Source organism: Chiloscyllium punctatum, chromosome 3 (genome assembly GCF_047496795.1).
Source record: "Chiloscyllium punctatum isolate Juve2018m chromosome 3, sChiPun1.3, whole genome shotgun sequence".
NCBI lineage: Eukaryota > Metazoa > Chordata > Chondrichthyes > Orectolobiformes > Hemiscylliidae > Chiloscyllium > Chiloscyllium punctatum.
In genome coordinates this window covers 120,946,439-120,968,571 of record NC_092741.1, presented here as the reverse complement: position 1 = coordinate 120,968,571, position 22,133 = coordinate 120,946,439, and the positions used below count along the sequence as shown (strand labels likewise).

At 40.9% G+C, this 22,133-nt stretch overlaps 1 protein-coding gene across 10 annotated transcripts in view; it reads left to right on the top strand.

Annotated features, from left to right (window-relative positions):
- Positions 1 to 22,133, top strand: part of sipa1l2 (signal induced proliferation associated 1 like 2) — a 682,609-nt gene that overhangs the window by 513,459 nt on the left and 147,017 nt on the right. For all 10 annotated transcript variants that reach the window (XM_072559738.1, XM_072559717.1, XM_072559727.1 and 7 more), the window contains 3 exons: positions 10,903 to 11,055; positions 13,919 to 14,025; positions 21,007 to 21,104. In XM_072559738.1, coding sequence (XP_072415839.1) covers positions 10,903 to 11,055; positions 13,919 to 14,025; positions 21,007 to 21,104 — 358 coding nt within the window. The remainder of the gene's footprint in view (positions 1 to 10,902; positions 11,056 to 13,918; positions 14,026 to 21,006; positions 21,105 to 22,133) is intronic.

Here is a 22,133-nt window from a genome sequence, read left to right as displayed (position 1 = left end):
TATTTTTACATCATGTAACCTGGCTATTTATTATCATTTGTCCAGGATTCCTGCATCATTTTCTTCTCCTAGTCTTCCACTTCAGAGATTTGAGCAAGTAACTTAGGCTGACATTCCAAGTGCCCTGCTGAGGGAGTGTTACAATACCTGAGGTGTTGACTTTCAAATGAGGCATTAAACCAGGACCTTGCTGCTCCCTCTGGTCATTATCTGATCATTATTGCATTGCTATATGTGGAATGTTGTAATGTTTATGTTCACTGTTGTGCATTCTACAACAGCAGTGACCACACACAACAAAATACTTAGTTCGCCTTCAGATGCTTTGGAACATTCTGAGGTCATGAAGGGTGGCTTATAAATTACTTTGTTTCTGCCTTTTTGTTTACTTTGCTTTCTTCCTTTCACTTCCTTTTCCTTTGACACAGCATCACGATTGTATAAAAGATGTAACAGAGCGAGAATTTAGATGAAACGGTCAATTGCTTCTTTAGACACACCTTCCTCTTATCATCTACACTAGCCCTGAGACTGCAGGATTAGCCATTTCCTGACTACAAACTAGGGTTTGCAAGATCGAAGCAGTAATGTATTGATGATTTAATCATTCTTTCCTGCCTTGACCTTGAAAGTTCCTCCAATGCTTTAGGTTACATCAGTTCTCTGGGGCTATTAGCATTCCAAAGGTCTCTTGCCTGAAGCATTGTGTATCAGGTTTCATATTGGAATTCAGAATTTGTCTGATCAGTGACACAGAGAGATGCAATTTACTTTTCTATTAATAGGATTAGACCATCTGCTGCAAGGCAGGCATGGAATTTGTTTCCTTTGGAGGTGAAGAAAATAATCTAGTTGCATTTGTGATATGCTTGCAGAAATGTTATTTTCAAAACAGCCAAGCTTTTCCATTTATATCTGATTTCAGAACAGGCTGCTGTATTTCTTTCTTTATTAGACTTTAAAAATGTAGTACATAACAATTTGTGATTATTACAAATGGCAAATTCACCAGTGACTGGATTAAAGACGGTTGAGCTGAACATAATTTCACAAGCCGAGCAACAAAGTAATTACACCGTCCTTCAAAGCATGCATGGCTTCTGCTTGTTTATCCCTAACATGGCAGTTATGCTGTACTAACCAGAAACCACTTACTTGAAGATTGTAACAATAGGAACTGAATTGCTTATATTAAAGAAAGAAGGACCTTCACAACTTTCATGACTTTTACAATATCAGGACGTTCTGAACTGCTTTGTAACTAGTGAAGTGTGCACAGAAACCAATTTGCACACTGCAAGCTCCAACAAACAACACTGTGATAATGCTTTAGTACGGTTTTTGTTAATCTTGACTGAATGATGAACATTGTCCAAGACACAGTGGAGAATGCCCTTTATCTTTTCAGGGTGATGTCCTGAGATCTTTTGCATCCATCTGACAAAGTAAATGAACAGTCACTGGATTCAAAGTTAAATTTGCGTTTCTCCCTCAGATGTTGCCAGTCATAGAGTCATAGAGATGTACAGCATGGAAACAGACCCTTCAGTCCAATATGTCCATGCCGACCAGATATCCCAACCCAATCTAGTCCCACCTGCCAGCACCCAGCCCATATCCCTCCAAACCCTTCCTACTCATATACCCAATCAGATGCCTTTTAAATGTTGCAATTGTACCAGCCTCCACCACTTCCTCTGGCAGCTCATTCCATACACGTACCACCCTCTGTGTGAAAAGGTGCCCCTTAAGTCTCTTTCATATCTTTCCCCTCTCACCCTAAACTTATGCCCTCATTCTGGACTCTCCCACCCCAGGGAAAAGACTCTGTCTATTTATCTGATCCATGCCCCTCATGATTTTATAAACCTCTACAAGGTCACCTCTCAGCATCCGATGCTTCAGGGAAAACAGCCCCAGCCTATTCAGCCTCTCCCTAGAACTTAAATCCTCCAACCCTGGCAACATCCTTGTAAATCTTTTCTGAACTCTTTCAAGTTTCACAAGGAGACCAGAATTGCACACAATATTCCAAAGGTGTTCGAACCAATGTCCTGTACAGCCACAACATGACCTCCCAACTCCCATACTCAATACGTTGACCAATAAAGGAAATCATACCAAAAATCGCCTTCACTATTCTATCTATCTGCAACTCCACTTTCAAGGAGCTATGAACCTGCACTCCGAGGTCTCTTTATTCAGCAGCACTTCCTAGGACCTTACCATTAAGTGTATAAGTCCTGCTAAGGTTTGCTTTCCCAAAATGCAGCACCTAGCATTTATCTAAGTTAAACTCCATCTGCCACTCCTCAGCCCATTGGCCCATCTGATCAAGATCCCTTTGTTGGACTCGGCAAGATGGTGGCGATTATGTAAAACTGCTGTGGACAACTCTGCCTAACAGCCAAGGCATACCAGTGTTTTTTGCCATCCCTGGCCAACTTATGTGGTGGAATTACTAGTTTAAAACCTTACAGAACACATACTTGATAATAATTGGGAGTGGGAAGGACGCCAAAGAAAAAAGGAGCAAGCAAACAGCAGCAGGGAGGACACTCCCCTGCAGCACCTACCACACCAGAGACTGTAGCAGGAGCAGCCTCTCCTGAACCCCCTGGGGACCTGACAGACTCACAGGAATTGGCTGCAGCAATGGAGAGACTTAACTTGAAAGTTGGGGCTGCGATCGAGGAGATCCATGGGGAGATTTGTGCCCAGGTTCAACCTGTTGCGTCCATGCTGCAGAAGCACAACCAGGAGATCCAGGGCCTCGGGGAGCAGCTGGAGGAGGTGGAGGGTCAAACTAAGGCCTCAGAAGCTGCGATGGAGTTCTCATCCAATCGGACCCAGGTGCTGGAGCGAGAGGTGCAAACCTTGCGAGACCATATCGACGACCTTGAAAAGTAAAGTCTGAGGATAAATCTCCGAATTGTCGGGCTCTCTGAAGGTGAGCAGCCAGTCAGCTTCTTTGAAAACTGGCTGCCGAGGTTTTTGGGCCTTCACATAGAGTCCAACAGATTTAAAGGGCTTATTGGGTTACAGTGCACAGGTCAGACCCAATACGGCACCCCCGCTCAGTCCTAGTGCACTTCCACTCATATAAGGACAAGCAAAAAGTGATAGAAGCTTCTAGATTACTGGGAAATGATCTGCAGGCACTGCTGTACAAGGGGATCAAAAATCATGTTTTTCCAGGATTTCTCAGCAGCTTCATTTGATGAAGTTAAAAAGAGGCTGAGGAACCTGGGCATCCAGCACTCCATGAGATACCCAGCAGTACTCCATTTCAGCCACAAGGACTCAGTTTATACATTTGACTCAGTGGATAAAGCTAAAAACTTTGTAGACACTTTAAAATAGATGGACTGACCTGAAGAATACGGTTAATGTTTGTTCTCTTTTCCTTCTTTCCCCATGTTTTCCCTTCCTTTTTTTTATTCCTTTCTTTCTCCCTCATAATTTCTTTTTTTGAAAAGAGGGAAAAAATACTTGGAATAATTTGTTCCTTTTTTTTAATAACGGGATTTTCTGATGGGAAATTTTGTGGATGTACATTGTTGTCTCCCTTTTTTTGTTCTGTTTCTCTTTTAGTCACAAGTAGGGGTGACATGAAGCCAGGGATGAGTGGAGTGTTCATCCTGACTTGGTCTTTTTCCTGTTGATTTAAGGATTATCTCCTTTTTTTTCTGGCCTAAGGCTGGGCACAGTTTGGGTTTGAAGGAGCTGAGAAGGAGGGGATGAGTAGGGTGAATGCCCCCTATGGGCAGAGGTAAGAGTCTTCCATTCAAGGTTTTATGGTTGGTTTTCTTTGTAGTTTTTTGGTAGTAATAGTTGTTTATAGTTATGGTATGAGTCTTTATTTACTTGTGCTCGGCGTTTTGTAAGCAGGGTTCTCCCTCCGAGGGGTTCAAGGGTCTCTGAAAGTGGAAATGGCTAAGTGTCTTATTAAATGGTGCACCTGGAACATCAAGGGAAGTCACTCACCTATTAAAAGGAAAAAAGTGCTTTCTAGCCTTAGGAGGGAAAGGATTGAGATCACTTTGTTGCAGGAAACCCATCTTGATGATGGGGCACACCTGATTACAACAGGGGGGTTATGACTGGGTATTCTTTTCATCCTTTACTATTAAAAGTAGGGGAGTGGCGGTACTTATCCAGAAAAATCTTCCGTTCACATTATTAGAGCAGGTGAAAGATGAGCAGGGACGGTTTGTGATACTCAAAGCCCTGATACATGGGGAGGAATGTGGCATTTTAAATGTCTACTGTCCTCCGGCGCATCCCCTCAAATTTTTGATTAGTGCTTTCTCTAAGCTGAGTGCTTTTAGAACATGGCACATTAATATAGGGGGGGATTTTAGTTGTCTTTTGGATCTGATAGTGGACAGGATGCCTTGCGGGCCCCCAACTATTTCTTCGCAGGCCAAGCAGGTGGTTGACTTATGCGAGGAGTTGGGGCTGGTGGATATTTGGAGATGTCTTCATCCTACCGGCAGGGACTTCACCTTTTTTTCACACCCACAAAAACGTTACACAAGGATTGATCTTTTTCTGGGTCCCTCGGCCCTTCTGGATTCGATTATGGGTTGTAAGATCCCTTTGTAATCTCAGCTAACTTTCTTCGCTGTCCACTACACCTCCAATTTTGGTGTCATCTGCAAACTTACAACTATACCTCTTATGGTCACATCCAAATTATTTGTATAAATGATGAAAAGTAGTGGACCCAGCACCAATCCTTGTGATACACCACTGGTCACAAGCCTCCAGTCTAAAAAATAACCCTCCACCACCATCCTCTGTCTTCTACCTTCAACCAGTTCTGTATCCAATTGGCTAGTTCTCCATGAATTCCATGAAAACCAGTCTTCCATGGGGAACCTTTTTGAATGCCTTACCGAAGTCCATTTAGATCATGTCCACCACTCTGCCCTCATCAATTATCTTTGTTACTTCTTCAAAAAGTTTAGTCAAGTTTGTGAGACAGGATTTCCCACGCATAAAGCCATGTTGACTATCCCTAATCAGTCCTTGCCTTTCCAAATGCATGTACATTCTGTCCCTCAGGATTCCCTCCAACAACTTGCCCACCACCAAGGTCAGGCTCAATGGTCTGTAGTTCTCTGACTTGCCCTTACCACCTTTCTTAAATAGTAGCACCATGTTAGCCAATCTCCAGTCTTCCGGCACCTCACCCGTGACTATTGATGATACAAATATCTCAGCAAGGGGCCCACCAACACTTCCCTAGCTTCCCACAGAGTTCTAGGTATACTTAATAAGGTCCTGGGGACTTATCCATTTTTATGCGTTTCAAGGCAACCAACCTCCTCTGTAATATGGACATTTTTCCATATGGACATTTTTCAAGATGTCACCACCTATTTCCCTACATTCAATATCTTCCATGTCCTTTTCCACACTAAACACTAATGCAAAACATTCATTTAGTATCTCTCCCATCTCCTGCGGCTCCACACAAAGGCCGCCTTGCTGATCTTTGAGGGATCCTATTCTCTCCCTAGTTACCTTTTTGTCCTTAATGTATTTGTAAAATCCCTTTGGATTCTCCTTAACTCTGTTTGCTAAAGCTATGTCATGTCCCCGTTTTGTCCTCCTGATTTCCCTCTTAAGTATACTCCTACTGTCTTTATACTCTTCTCAAGGTTCACTCGATCTATCCTGTCTATACTTGACATATGCTTTCTTCTTTTTCTTAACCAAACCCTCAATTTCTTTAGTCATCCAGCATTCCCTAAACTTACCAGCCTGCCCTTTCACCTTAACAGGAGTATGCTGTGTCTAGACTTTCATTATTTCGTTTCAGAAGGCCTCCCATTTTTCAGCCATCCCTTTACCTGCGAACATCTGCCCCCAGTCAGCTTTTGAAAGTTCTTGCCTAATACTGTCAAAATGAGCTTTCTCCAATTTAGAACTTCAGCTTTTTGATCTGGTCTATCCTTGTCCATGACTATTTTGGTCGCTGGCCCCAAAGTGCTCCCCCACCGACACCTCAGTCACCTGCCCTACCTTATTTCCCAAGTGTAGGCCAAGTTTTGCACCTTCTCTAGTAGGTATATCCCCGTACTGAATCAGAAAATTTTCTTATACACACTTAAATTCTTCTCCATCTAAACCCTTAACACAATGGCAGTCTCAGTCTATGTTTGGAAAGTTAAAATCCCCTATCATAACTACCCTATTTTTCTTACAAGTAGCTGAGATCTCCTTACAAGTTTGTTTCTCAATTTCCCTCTGACTATTGGGGGGGTCTATAATACAAACCCAATAAGGTGATCATCCCTTTCTTATTTCTCAGTTCCATCCAAATAACTTCCCTGGATGTACTTCCGGGAATATCCTCCCTTAGTACAGCTGTAATGCTATCCCTTATCAAAATGCCACTCCGCCGCCGCCCCCCCTCCCCCTTCTCTTGTCTCCCTGAGTTTTGCCCCCAGCAATTTCTGTTTCTTCAAAAAGCAGATGGGTTCGCTATTTATTTAATGACTCATTCTGAAAACAACACCTCTGAAAGGGCAGACCTCCCTCAGTAACGTTACTCTAGTCTTTGGTGAAGCATACTCTGAACCCACAGCCTCCTGATTAAGAGACAGAAGTATGATCCACTGAGCAATGGCTGATACCAAATAGAAATTGATGATATCTCCTTAGATGACATACTACCCAGTGTTCTGAGTCCAAGTGGATGACCAGTTTATTATTCATTCTATCTCAGCCAACCCTGACTGTTAGGACAGTAGTTCATAACATTTCCCCTGTTTATTTTATATCAATTATAGTTTCACTTCATATTAAATATTCTGTAATGTGTGTCAAACTTGACAGGGCACAAGCTCTTGAACGATTAAACTAAACTGCTGAGTTCTAATTAATGAAGGAGGAAAAGAATTGCTGGCAGGTGTATCCTGACGTCCACACCCTCAACATTGATTGTATCCCCATCCTCTGTAGCTTCCGACTGAGTCTGATTCTGTATCAGATGGAGAACTTTATTAATGTAGAAGAAACTTAAGGCGTGGGAAAGTATTGAGTAGTTAGTTATTTCATGTGGTATAATATTAGCATTCAGAGGAATATATTTATTGTGAACCTTGAGAAGGAGTCATGTCAATATTTAATACTTCCACTGAAACCAGCAATGTGCATGCAGGTGCAACCTCTACTTTGTACAGGACTTAATCCATTGTTTTCTAAATATAACCAGTACACATGTGTTGGAGGATTTTTTTTAAAAAATGTGACCTAATTATTCTCACTTGTACGTGACCAGCTTCAGACCTGTATTTACAAAGCATACATCAATGTTCTACATATTGAAGTCAGAAGGGCATTCATATCTGTGTCTCAAGACACTTTTGTATTTCCGGAATTGTTCTTTATAGTTCTTGAGTTGCCTGTATTTTACTCTGAAGTAAATGTCTAATTTTAGAATCATAGAATGATTACAGTTACAGAAGGAGACAATTCAGCCTGCCACATCAATACAGTAGTTAGTTCCATTCCCTGATCAACCTCTCCTTGTATTTTTCTTCCCTCCAGAGTCTGTCGTACCAATTTAAAAGCTAATCGTTCAGTTGAGGCAAAAGCAATGCTTTATAAAGATTCATCGTAATTTTTCTGCCTCTGTATACTGTACTGTGCTTCTGTTTATAAAGCTCAGCATCCTGTGTACCTATTAGCCAGTTTTAAACCTGTCCTATCACCTTCACTGACATGCACAAATGCCCCCAAATGTATTTATACACCTCCTTTAGAATTGCACAGCTTAATTTTGATTGCTGCTTCCTTTCATTCTTTCCACTAACACTGTCACTTTACAGTTGTATTGAATTGCATCAGCCACATCTTTCCCATTCCACCAGTCTGCCTCTTGAAATCTTTCACTATCCTCCTTACAGCTCACTATAATTTCAGTGTATTGTCACCTGATTTGACATTGTGCCCTATACACCCAAGTTTATATCGGTAATATTCATTAAGAAAAACGGTTATTCTTGTATTGTTCCTTCAGGAATGCCACTGTATGCATTTCTCCAGTCCTTTTTAAAAAAAGCTTCTATATTTCCTGTTGGTGAGTCAACGTTGTAACTTTACTATTTCTACACACATTAGCATGTAATCTGGAGCTTGCTAGCTTTAAGATTCTGTGTTAGTCTCTATAATAGTTATTTAAATGCCTCACCCACTCTTTTTCTGCCTATTTTGCTGATACCAATATGGATCACAACCTCTGGCTGTTCACCCTCCCTCCTCAATGTCCTGCAACTACTCAGATGGCATTATGAACCCTGACAACTTGCCATTCTGGAATCAATTCTGAGGCTGCGGAAACACTTTTCTATTTTCATAACTGTACAATAATCTATCGTTGCTGTTCTTCTAAATCGCCTCCTTCCTCATTCTCACCATCTTACCTCGCTCCCTCCTAACCTTTGCATATACCTGCAAACATTGTGCTTTAGACTTGGAACTAATTGCATGCACCATAGGCACTATTGCATTCACCAGTATTCAAAAGCAAATACCAATTAAAAAGCAAAATGACTTTGGGTCCTGCACTATATGCCTAGTCTTCATTAACTGTTGGGTGTTAACCCATTTCCTCTACAACTCTTCATGTTTGAGCTGCTGTTGTGACCAAATCAATCCCCACTATTCCTGGACTATTCACAAATGTGAAAATATGATTGAACCACCAAGGTGTCCAATTTTACCTCACTGTCTAATGAAAGTTGAAAGAATATGCACACCAGGTTTTCACCATTAATTTGAAAGTTACGTTTTTTAAATCAAAAACAAACTTAAGCAAGGCAAGAAAGATTTATGAATTTTAACTCTATAATTTAAACTCTACCCTTTTTAAAAAGTCCCATACACGTACAAACAGACAAGACGAGACACAAGTTTATAGGAGGGGAAAGGAGAAAAATATTAGAGAAGCACAGTTCTGGCACCAGTTCAGGTCACAGACGTCAATGAGATGTTTTCTTTTGGCTTTCTTCCAACTCCATTCAGTTCCTTGCTAATGACATGAGATTGTGTATGCACTGATTCTCGGTCTTTCATTGATTGATTGAAGATTTGCTCTTTCAATATCTCCAAAGGTGTATTTACTCATTTTGCTTTCTACAAAGAATAAAGTTTGCAAGGAAATAGTGAGTGATGGCAGATTAAGCTGCTTTCTCTGCAGGCTAGAACCCCTTCTATTGTCCACCGACATGACTGTAGCCACTTGCCCAAGAATCAATGGAGTAGTTGTTACAATGCTGAGCCTTCCTGAGTGCACAACAACTGGTTCTGGTAAAAAAAAATCAAAAGTTGTCTCTGAGCAAAACAGCCCTGAAGACACATGCATGCGCGCAAAGCCAATGTGTTTATCAGTCCCTAGCTGCCAACAACACCGCTCCCCGCCCCCCCAAAAAAAAAGCTCAAATAAGACAACATTGTCCATACAATTCACATTGTATATGAATAATTCATTTTAACTGCAACATCTTCTTTCACTGTTTCTTCGGATTAAAGCAGCATCATTTCTCTTTTTAGTCCACTGTCCAAACAAAAGTGGTCCGTACACCAGTCAAGGCAAATCTGACATTGAATGTTGAATTCACACATTCTCTGATTTGCTTGTTCCACAAAAAAAAGAATATTAACAGTAATGTTTGTTTACAGATGACAGTTGTGACCTGTCTGAATCGTGATGCGTGGCTAATTTGGACCAATATCACTAAACTTCCCTGAGGCTGCCTGGAATGGTCCAGCAACATTTATTAATGAGAACTGCTACTTCTATAGGCATGACATCTGAGACTGCAATTCTTGTAACAATAATTGCTTCTGTGGGAACTGCAGCCTTCTCTCTGCGCGTGAATTCCACCAATGACCTCTTTGGCCTTGACACCCTCCAATACAGTTGACTGTGCAGCAGAGCTTTAATGGCATCAACAATGCTGACTCTCTCCTGCCCTTTTTTATACCTCATCCTCCTCTTATAAGCAAAGAATTCCAAATGCAAATCCATAACTTCCCAAAAATGCAAAAAAAAATTGAAGTTAAAATTGTGTTATTGAACTTCCCTAGTAATTTCTCAGCTGCCTCCCTAGTGTTTGGGTCAGTATTGATTCTTCTGCAAGCTCACAGCAAAATAATGATTTCCAGAGTGCAGTTCTCACTAAGAGACAATGCCATGACCGATATTGCTGTTTCTGTAAGTTATTATTGGCCTCAGAATTGCTGCCACATTTACAAGATACAGCTTTTCCAGCACCAGTAAAGTTAATTGCAGCTTTTATTTGTTTATACTACTCCATTATTCGAGGCAATTTCATGGAAGTTCAATTACATGAGTCAATTGGCTATGTACCACTGCATCAGAGAGGTCCCAGCTGTTTTTTTTAAGCATATACAATCTTTTTATGGATTCAACAAATGAGGGAGCATGACAGTTCTTGGTAAGTGTTTAATATCCTAAGAATCCAGCCACAGTTGTGTGCTGTGACCAAAAAATACCTTGAGCTGCGCAACTTGATGAGTATGGGGTGAGCTCCTCACAGCTGCCTTATTTTGAGAGGATCTTTTTGTCTGAGACCTCTCCATCCTTTTCTCCTCTTTTCTTGAGCTCTGCAGGGCACCATACTGGGTAGTATTTGGCAACTTTATCAGGTCAGTATTTTGATAGTGTCAATATGTGTTAAACTGCAAGCACAATGAATAGAGGTGAGAGGAGATCGATGTGAAGTATAAATACCAGTATGAACCAATTGGGTGATTTCTGTGCTGTAAATTCTTTGCATAACTATAAAATATGAATATTTATTTGTGCATCATGGAAATGAAGAGCTGAAAGCAGGCTCATTTTTGTTTCCCTGTGGCTCACAGATCCATGCAAGATATGGAAAATGCTCAGCTAGCGCAATCCAATGTTGCTGATGCCAGTCAGCATTATCGAAACTCCCCCAGCAACCAGTCATCTTCGAGTGATCCAGGACCAAGTGGCAGCAGTCATTGGAGACAGCAATCTGGATATGATGGGTATGGAGTATCTTCTGATGTACACTTTCAGAGGCTTGAAATCAATTATCCAGGCACTTGGCTGCTGCTATAAATTGAACATGAGTTGGTGTTGAATTCTGCACTAATTGAATTTCTGGTGACTTTATAGTAGATTTTATCCCACATTGCTATTTTATTTAAGATGATGAACCATCTGAAATAAATGGGTTAAAATTTGCCTAAAAACAACAGAGGAAGGGTGGAAAACTGTTGATTGCTTATTCATCAACAGAAGTCCGACCTCAAATCCCTCTACTGTTGCAACATTTAAAACTAATTTGTACAGCTGGAAAGTTTCTCCACTGGAAGAGTGTGAACTGGTGAATCAAATGTGTCTCAGCAAACTTATTATTACATGTAGGAAATGGTCACCTCCATCTGAGCAAAGCATTCCAGGTACTAATATTTTTTGATTCATGGCACAAGCATTTCCCAACTTTACAGGACCCTGGGTCTTTGTCAACACGCTTCAAAGAGAACCAACTCCAAAAGCAACTGCACCTTTCAATACATATTTAACATAAGGCACATCAATGTAATTGAAAGTGTAGCTGATTAGTTTAAGATTACAATTATTGAAACTTCAATCAAGTGTTCTAAAAGTGAGTTTCACATTTAATGTTCTGTAAGAATGGTTGTAGAAGATGCACAAGATGTGAACAATTTATTTTGATGATTTCAGCTAGAATTCCAACGCATTTTCAAGGTTGCTAACTAATTAAATAATTACAGACTGACATTTATGCAACAGCTATCATGACCTCACAACATCCCAAAACACTTTATCACTGTGAAATAATTTTGAACTGTCATCTCAGTTCTGTTGATGAAACGTGCACACAGCAAACTCAAACAGCAGCAAGGTATATGACGAAGTAATCTAATTGATATGCTGGTTGAGGGATCTATGTTGATCAAGGTACAGGGGAGAACTTCCCCACTTCCAATCTTTTGTCCGAGCTGAGAGTGCCATTTGGGCTTTAGTTTAATGACATGTTGCACCATACAGCACAAATTCTCTGTGTAGACTATGTGATCCAGGCTTCCACAAAGCCATCACTGCACTCTTGCTAATAACTCTGATTCGTCCCTGCTTCATCATTTTTTTTAGATTAGATTAGATTAGATTACTTACAGTGTGGAGACAGGCCCTTCGGCCCAACAAGTCCACACCGCCCCGCCGAAGCGTACCCACCCATACCCCTACATCTACATCAACCCCTTACCTAACACTACAGGCAATTTAGCATGGCCAATTCACCTGACCTGCACATCTTTGGACTGTGGGAGGAAACCGGAGCACCCGGAGGAAACCCACGCAGACACAGGGAGAAATGTGCAAACTCCACACAGTTCGTCGCCTGAGGCGGGAATTGAACCCGGGTCTCCGGCGCTGTGAGGCAGCAGTGCTAACCACTGTGCCACTGTGCCGCCCTTAGCGCTACTTGCTTTATTGCTAACTTTTTACATTTGTCACTTACTTGCAGCTGTGAGACACAATGTTATTTTTTTAAATAAAAGAGTAAAGTCACATATCCACAGGATACAACCAAGGATGTGTGCAGTGGCCAATGGAAGAGTTTTGGGGTAACTTTTAAGGGACTTCCCCAGAGCCACACAAGATAATGTTTTGATTAATTTCAGGAAAGAAGGGGATTTCAATAAGTAGGCAGCTGAGTAATTGTGGCATTTACTTAAATGTTTTCATTTACTATAGACGATCAATCGGATTTACAGTCAAGGATTTAAGTGTGTATTTTTATCATGAAGGTCAAGAAACATAGTTTTTTTTTCTAAGGATTCAGAATCATGTTTTACATTAAAACTGCACTACACATTAAATAAAACAAGATGATGAACAAAGGAAAAATCTGTCTTGCTCTTCAAAGTTGATTCAGGTTTAAGATGGGAGCTGTGGCTCAAATCAAATGCAAAGTGAAGCATGAACCTTTTTGAACTCTGATTCCTAAAAAGGATAGCTTCCAAGAATCAAGGAATCTGTTGCATTATTTACATGTGAGAAGAAATTTGTTTTTAAATTCCAAAGTACTGAGTGGAATCTTGGTGTTTTGCAAGAGTCTTGTATGCTTCCTGTGGATATGTTTACTTATAATTAAAAGCCCGTTTATTGCATAAAGAAAAAGTATGGTACTTTATTTATTTCCATGATAATTGCCACATCAGGGCCTGTTTCAAATCAGCAATGTTCAGTTAGTGAGCTGTTCAATGCTAGATTGGATTACAGCATGATTGCACAACAACAAATGCCCCACTGATGCATAGCACACTCAATAATTAATGAAGATTAACAGTTTACATTTATATAATCTGCAGGTAATCATTCAATTATACAGCATTATGAGAATGGGTGACGCACTTCTTCCCGTTCCAGTTGATTCACATGCTCTTTCAGTGTCCTGTATGTCCCTTGATCAACTGCACCAAAGCAACTTAACTATTTATTGCAAATTGCTGTTAGTTGGGGTTTACTGTGTGCAAATTGATAACTATATTTCCTTACATAGCCAGTGATTAGACTTCACATCTAATATTGATTGTGAAGTACTTTAAGAAATTGATGATTGTTGAAGTGGTACATTAATGTGTATTTTTTAATGAAAGAGTAAAATATCTTTTCAAAATCTCCCAGTCAGGTAATCGCATGGTCAATATAATAATATCAGCTTTGTATCTATTTAGTTCTGAATTCTGAAGTCGAAATTAGATTTATATCAACAGCTTATTTTTTTTAGATTATTTTTAGCAGCTATGTGAAATTGTATCGCTGCTGAATGAATTTGTATCCCACTGATATTATTAACATCCTGCTTTTTATTAAAAGGTGCCAATCCCCTGTTTTACACGATCATCAAGGTTCAACCAGTGCTCTGACAGAATATGACGCACCAAGAGAACGAGATGGCACATTGGAGAGGACCAGAAGTGTTGGTAAGTTCCACATTTGGAATCAATTTACTAAATTGGAGTAATGTTTTAATTTTAAAAATGTGATTATGTTATAATCACAACAAATTCAACACATGTCTTGCTTGATAATTGAAACCTGCAACATTTTAACTCCTGCGAGTCTTTAAATCAAAAGAAATAAATAATATTACATGATTCAGTTGGAGCACTGATACTGTAGTATTGAGAACACATCATCCAAAAGCACAGTACTTGTTTCCATCTGCATTGGTGAATTGAGCTGTACATCATCTTGATCCCTTCAATGTCTTTAAATTATTAGTAATCAAAGTGTGGCAAAGGAAAAGCACAGCAGGTCAGGCAGCATCCGAGGAGCTGGAGAGTTAATGGTTTGGGCGTTAGCCCTTCATCGGGAATCTGATGAAGAGCTTATGCCCGATATGTCGGCTGTCCTGCTTCTCGGATGCTGGCTGACCTGCTATGCTTTTCCAGTGCCACACTTTTTGACTCTGACTTTCCAGCATCTGCAGTCCTTGCTTTCTCCTTTAAATTGTTAGTATGCTTGTCTGACATTCAATACTGGATGAGCAGTAATTCACCAGCAAAATATTGAGAGGATCAATGCTTTATCTTTGACCCAAATGTTGCTCCCTATTCCCTGGTTGTTGATTCCATCCCTTGCCTTGACTCTGTTTAAGACTGAAATATATTGTCACTATAGCATCATATTTGATAGAATTCACAGTTGATGAGCAATTTAGGTGTTGTGGTGCATGAGTCACAAAAGATTACATTGCAGGTTCTGCAAATAATCAAGGTCCTGTACTACTTTATGTGAGGATTTGAGCGTAAAAGTAAGGATGTTATGCTTCAGTTATAAAAGGCATTGAGACCATAACCTGAAAATCCTGCATTTTTTTGGTGTTATTTAAGGAAGGATGTAAATAAATTGGAAGCAGTTCACAGGAGGTTCACTAGATTGATGCATGGAATGAGTAGTTTTTTTATGAGAATAGGTTGGACAGGCTGCCCTTGTTTCCACTGGAATTAAGAACAATGAGGGAAGATTTTATTAAAGCTTGTAAGATTCTGAATGGTCCTAAGCAGAAAGGATGGTTCCTCTTGTGAGTCAGTTCAGGACTAGAGGGCACAGTTTTAAAAGTAGGATTTGCCCTTTAGGGACAGAGATTAGGAGAGATGTTTTTTTAAAGGGGGTTATGTGATTTTGCAGCTGTCTGCCTTATAAGCTGGTAGAAACAGAGCCTTTGACTGAGGTGAATAGATTCTTATTAAGCAGGGAAATTGAGGGTTACCAGGATAGGTGGGAATGTAGAAATCAAAACTAACAGATCAGCCATGATCTTAGTAAATGATGGAGCAGTTTTGAGGGACCAAATAGTCTACTTCTGCTCCTATTTCTTAGGATCATATGACTCAGAGAGGAACTTCCAACCACACATTCACACCATTTCTCAGGCTATCTATTAACATCTTTCTTACATCTCCCAATTCTGCCCGTGCTTCAGCTTCATCAATGTCTTTGTTACCATGCAACTCATGCAATTCCAGCACCCACCTTGGACAACCTCCCTCTTTCTACCCGAGATCAAAACCTTGCTGCCATATCCTGACACCCACCAAGCCTTGTTCACCATCAGCCCGATGCAGGATGACTTTTATTGGCTTCTGGTAAAGCAGTGTCTCAACTTTAACTTCTCAACTTGGTTTGAAATTCCTCTGAAACCCCATCCCTCCTCTCCAATCTTCAGAAGTCCTCAATCCTCCAGGATTAATGCAATTCCTCAGTTTTGATTTCTTGCACACCTCAATTTTAATTGCTCCACCAATGAATAGAATAGAATAGAATAAAAGTACAGGAGTACAGTGAAAAGTTTTTACAATGGTTGCCTCCAATGGTGCCATCTTAGGTGCAGGTACCTAAGTGCAAATCTTGGGCACAAAAGAGGAATAAAAGGAAAAGTAGTAGCATTACGTACACTGTCTAAAAAATAAGTTAGAAATAAGATAGCTACAATATAGTTAAAACCTTGGTATTACGGTCCAGTAAAGAATTTCAAATAGCAGCTAAGCATGTGGTCTGACCACCTGCACCAGACCCCAGTCCAACAACTGTCTCCCTTCACGCCAAGCCTCCAGCCTGCTCCACACTGGCACTCAGCTGCACCAAGGTAAGTTGCGCTGCCCCGGGACTCGCTTCCCCCCATGCTGCCCCGGGACTCGCTTCCCCCCACGCTGCCCTGGGACTCGCTTCCCCTCACGCTGCCCCAGGACTCACTTCCACTCGTACTGCGGAAGGACTCACTTTCCCTCGCGCTGCCCCAGGACTCACTTCCACTTGTGCTGCCGAAGGACTCACTTTCCCTCGCGCTGCCCCGGGATTCGCTTCCCCCCACGCTGCCCTGGGACTCGCTTCCCCTCACGCTGCCCCAGGACTCACGTCCTCTCGTGCTGCCGAAGGACTTACTTTCCCTCGCGCTGCCCCAGGACTCACTTCCACTCGTGCTGCCGAAGGACTCACTTTCCTTCGCACTGCCCCAGGACTCACTTCCTGTCAAGCTGCCCCGGAAATGCTAAAAAGTGAGAAGAAAAGAAAGTAAAAGAACATTCAGAGCAGAGGAGCTTAATCATTCCACCTTTACATTTCTTAGTTTTGAAACTGTTTCCCACATTGGTTTACCTTACTGTCTGTCTCTTCTTGTTGATCTGTTTTAATGACCCAGATCTCCAGATAGGAAGATAGTAATTGCAGCAATGACTGTCAAAACCCTAAGCTCTGGTCCTAAGACCATAAGAAATAAGAGGAGCGGGCCACTTGGCCCTTTGACCCTACTCTGCTATACAATAGGATTATGGCTGATCTGACATACTCCAGGTCTACTTTCTTGCATTTTCCCCATAACTCTTGATTCCCTACTGATAACGAATCTATCTACCTTAGCTTTAAATATAGACAAGGACTGCACCACTGCTCTTCATACAGTGCTATGCCTCGTGGATGTAAAAACATGAGTCCAGCCACTGCTCCAGTTCCAAAGCCCAGAGCTCAAGTTTGTGCAGCCTATCATAATTCTGCATGTATGTTTATCTGAGCCAATGTCGATGACTTCAGAAATATTGCAGGATGTACACTCCACTTAGCCCTTCCCCATCCTGTAACTCTGAAAACTTAGAATAATTTATCCTGAGAATAAGTATGGACTTAACAATGAAAACTTAACAAGCTATTTCTTAGAGACAAAGCAGTCAAGAGACTTAAATACCCAACTTTCATTTAAAGACTGCAAATACTGACCAAATCTTGTCACCAGTCAGCTGCTTTCCCTGTACTGATGACATCACATTGCTGTTGGTCTTAGTCCAGGTAAGCTTCACAGTTCATGCCTCTTTTCCTGTCCCACCCACCTCCTGCTCTGGGGACTTTATTTCTTGGGGTAAACCTTGATTAAAGTACCTCTCCACCACCACCCCACCCACCCACCCACATTCACAGTTCCCTTGAATCACTCCCATGCTGTCAAAGAATCCTTCACTCTAACTGTGCAACTTACTCTTCTGTTTCCAGTGACAGAAGAATGAATAACCAGTGGTCACAGATTTAAGGTAACTGGTAAAAGTACCAGTGGTGACTCTAACCAATAATAGTCAAAACACAAGCAATTGTAAGGCAGCAAAATATCTTGTCAGATTCACTCGGGGAACTGAAGCAGAATTAATAGAAAATGCTAGGGAATATGACTGATGGATAGGTTTAGTAGCAGGGTGAGATGCGGTACAGGGAATCAGGAAGTTGATTCCACTTGAGCATGTTGGCCCAAAGCTGTGTCATCCACATATTGCAAAGTAAAGACAGCAGTAGTTTGGATTCTGAGTGAGAAATGTGTGGTGCAGAGGAAGAACCATGAAGGAACCTATAAAGAAATGTGTTTTAAATATCAGACAGATAGGGAGCAGTGAAATCTTGGAAAGCAGGATTGATTGTACAAGATAACATGTGAACAGTGAAGTTCTGGGTGAACTGGAGACTAGAGTTCTAAGTGAGTTGGAATTTGTTTAATCACTTTTTGGAATATTATTAATATTGTATTGTTAGGCATTCATTTCTCTCTTGTATAATGTTTAATCTCATTCTAATAATCAATTGATTTTGAGAAACAAAGTCAGCCAATATTTTCTTTGCTATATTTGTCATTAAACAGTAAATAGGTGAATTCAGAAATCACTTAATTATCCTGTGTAGCAAAATGGTCAGCTTGAATGTGAATGGATTGTATGGGTGTTTCCATCATCGGAGGCACATATAGTTGCAGTTCCAACTTAAAAAAAAAATGCAAAACTGTTGGCAATGATACTCATGTAGCAAGACACTTTGGGAGATGGAGAAAGGGCCTAGTGGGAAACTAATCTGTTCCATCAGAAGCTGTGGCATACTGCACCTTACACATTTAGATTTGTTTCAGTAGCAAAGATACAGCATTGTTGCTGATTGTGATCAGTGCAGTTTCAAAGAATAATGATTTTTAGCAGAGGAAAAAAAATGATTTGTAGAAAAGAAAAAATTGACCTTTTTTGACAGAAGTTTTGATGCTTGTGGAGAGTTCAATACCAAGAGTGAAGCAAACAAGAAATATTAGAAGGGCAACAGTCAGAAAACTGAATGTAGATGAAAATTGACAAATCCACTTGCAAGAAAATGTTGCAGAAATGCTTGATGAGGACCCAGTCCCTGGGGATGTTATAGGCTGCATTTCTTTATGAACCTTGAATTTTCAATTCTGACGTTAGGTAAACAAGGGAGTAGTGAGAAATATTATTACTGACAGCAGATTAGTAAATCCACACAGGAACTGCCAATAGTGTGTCTCTTTCCCTGCAATCCTATCAGTTTTGTACTAGACATCCATCTATTTGCAAACAGGCTGGGTTAGGACTTCCTCTGTTGACCTGGAGGCTTAGTGGGAAGCCACATTTAACCATGGAGCAGTTCTACTATGTAGTCAGGAGGAAAAGGAAATCCAAATAATTGCCAGCAACTAAAAGAACTTGCTTGAGGGAAGATATAGAACGCATAAGGGTGAGACATAGGGCAGATAGAGTCCTTACTGTTTGGCAATGTCCAAGAAGAACTAATCTAGGTAGTTCAAAAAGATCTGTCTTAAAGAGAAGTAGTAACCAACTTAATGTTGACTGAAAGAAATCAGTCTGAGACTTGTGCAGTTGAGGAAAGAAGCACTCAAACAATCAAGACAGGCAGGAACAAATCAGAGAATGAAGTCGGACTATAAATTAAACTACATTTATTTCAATGCAAAAGGCCTAACAGGTGAGGCAGATGAACACAAGGCATGGGTGGGAACATGGGACTGGAATATCATAGCAATTACAGAGACATGGTTCAGGGATGAACAGAATTGGCAGCTTAATGTTCCAGTGTATGGAAGGATCAAAAGGGGAGAAAGAGAGGAGGATAACAACCTCCTCTGGACTTGAGGATATTCTTGGGAACACAACCAGGGAAGTAATTTGTGTGGAACTGAGAAATAAGAAAGGGATGATCACTTTATTGGGATTGAACTATCGACCCACACCCCTCAATAGTCAGCAGGAAATTGAGAAGCAAATTTGTTAGCGAAGGAGCAAAACTTGGCCTAATCTTGGGAAATAAGGCAGGGCTTATTAAGTAAGACTGACGTGTCAGTTGGGGAGAACGTTGGGTCCAGTGATCATAGAACATAGAACATTACAGTGCAGTAACGGCCCTTCGGCCCTCAATGTTGCGCCAGCCTGTGAAACCAATCTGAAGCCCATCTAACCTACACTATTCCATTATCATCCATATGTTTATCCAATGACCATTTAAATGCCCTTAACGTTGGCAAGTCAACTAGTTTTAAAGTAGTGTTGGAAAAGGATAGTCCAGATGTAAAAGTTGAAGTTCTAAATTTGAGGAAGGCCAATTTTGACGATATTAGGCAAGAACTTTGAAAAGTTGGTCAAGGCAGGTAAATGAATGGCGAAAAAGTGGGAAGCATTCAGAAATGAGATCATGAGAGTCCACAGACACTGTGTTCCTGTTAGAGTGAAGGGAATGCTGGATGAGTGGAGAAATTGAGGTTCTGGTCAAATAAAGAAGAAAGCATATGTCAGCTAGAGACAACAGGGATTGAATGAATCCCTAGAAGAGTATAAAGGCAGTGGAAGTATAGAAACATGGAATCCCTACAGTGTGAAAGCAGGCCATTTGGTCCATTGAGTCCACACTGACCCTCTGAAGAGCATCCCACCCAGACACATCTCCCTACTCCATCCCTGTAACCCTGCATTTCCCACCTAGCCTGCACTCCCTGGACACTATGGGTAATTTATCCTGGCCAATCCACCCAAACTGCACATCCTTGGACAGTGGCAGAAAACCGGAGCATCTGGAGCAGACACAGGAATAACATGCAACCTCCACACAGACAGTGACCAGATCTTTTCCACGTGGTAGGGGAGTCCAAAACTAGAGGGCATAGGTTTAAGGTGAGAGGAGAAAGATATAAAAGGGACCCAAGAGGCAACTTTTTCATGCAGAGGATGGTGCGTGTATGGAATGAGCTGCCAGAGGAAGTGGTGGAGGCTGGTAGAATTACAATATTTAAAAGTCATCTGGATCATTATATGAATAGGAAGGGTTTAGAGGGATATGGGCCAAATGCTGGCAAATATGTCGAGATTAATTTAGGATATCTGGTCAGCACGGACCAGTTGGTCCTAAAGGTCGGTTCTCATGCTGTGTGACTTTCCTTCCACGTGACTATGGGACAGTCTTATTCCCTGATTTATTGGTAGCAATAAGCTCAGGTTGTATCAACATTGAAGAAAAGAATTGAAAGCACTTTAAGGTCAAATGAAAGTTTGAAAATTTATCTCTCATTTTATGACTTCCTTTAAGTACTGATAAAATTTTCACCAATTTTTTTCCTAAATTATTTTCTCTTCCAGAGCCCAGATGGCATGTCCCATCAACAAAAATCCTGAATTCCTACAAGGGACTACAAAGGGAAAGCATTGGCAAAGAATCTCCAAATAAGATTTTACATGTAAGATTCACTAGCCATCAGGAACTGTTGTGAGCAGATCTGTGCTTATGTTTTTATTTCCAGCATGCAGTTACCTGCTCCACATTCTGTTGTGTTGTCACTGCCTGCATTGGAGCTGTGAGGGGCTGCTGAGCAAACATTAAACCTGCTGGAGGGCAGAGTGTTTTTCTCAGAGCTACTTTCATACATCACCAGGTAGGCGTTTTCCAAAATAGAGGTGAGGGGTCAGGATGGGAAATAGTTGTCACATTGCCCTTCACTCTTGTTTAATGGACAATGTCAAGTTAAAAGCCTTCAGCAAAACGGCTTCAGATCATAGTATCACGTGTCTGTTTGGTTAGTGTATTTGCCATTATGTTTCTGTAAAATAGGAATGTATTATCTTGTATAATAAGATGGTAAAATAGATCTCTGGCTTGACTCCCTTACCTGTGTGTGGATGTGGCAGCTTAGATCTGACAGCATCTTTGCACTGTTATGTCAGGCAGTGTGGAGTTCAAACCGCAGTGCAGAGCTCCATTTACCTTAAATGAAAACGTAATTGTGCAGAGCTCCATTTACTTGAATTGTATCCTGTGAATAGCTCAATTTATCTGAAATGTAGTTGTAACGATGTGAAGCTCCATTTGTCTGAACAGTAACTGCGCACCATACATGGCTCCAATATGTGAGCTGTACACTATGCAGAGCTCAATTTACTTGAAATGTAATAGTGGAGACTCCATTTATCTATACAGTAACTGTTCATGGTACATAGCTCCATTATTTGTCCTGTAATAGCGCTTTCATTCTGTGCTCCATTTATGTGCCCTGTATATATAGCAGTTAGAGTTCAAGCCAGTGTTAGAAGCAAACACAGTGGTGCTGGGGGATTCTGGTCTGCAATGACAACAGATGCCACTTAAGAGTATGTCATCTTACCCAAAATGTGTAACTTGAACGCTTAAATAACTTGGCAAATAGCAACAGCAGCTGTATCATTTCAACTTCTTTGCTTTTTTACAGAAACAGCACTATTACTTGGGCACT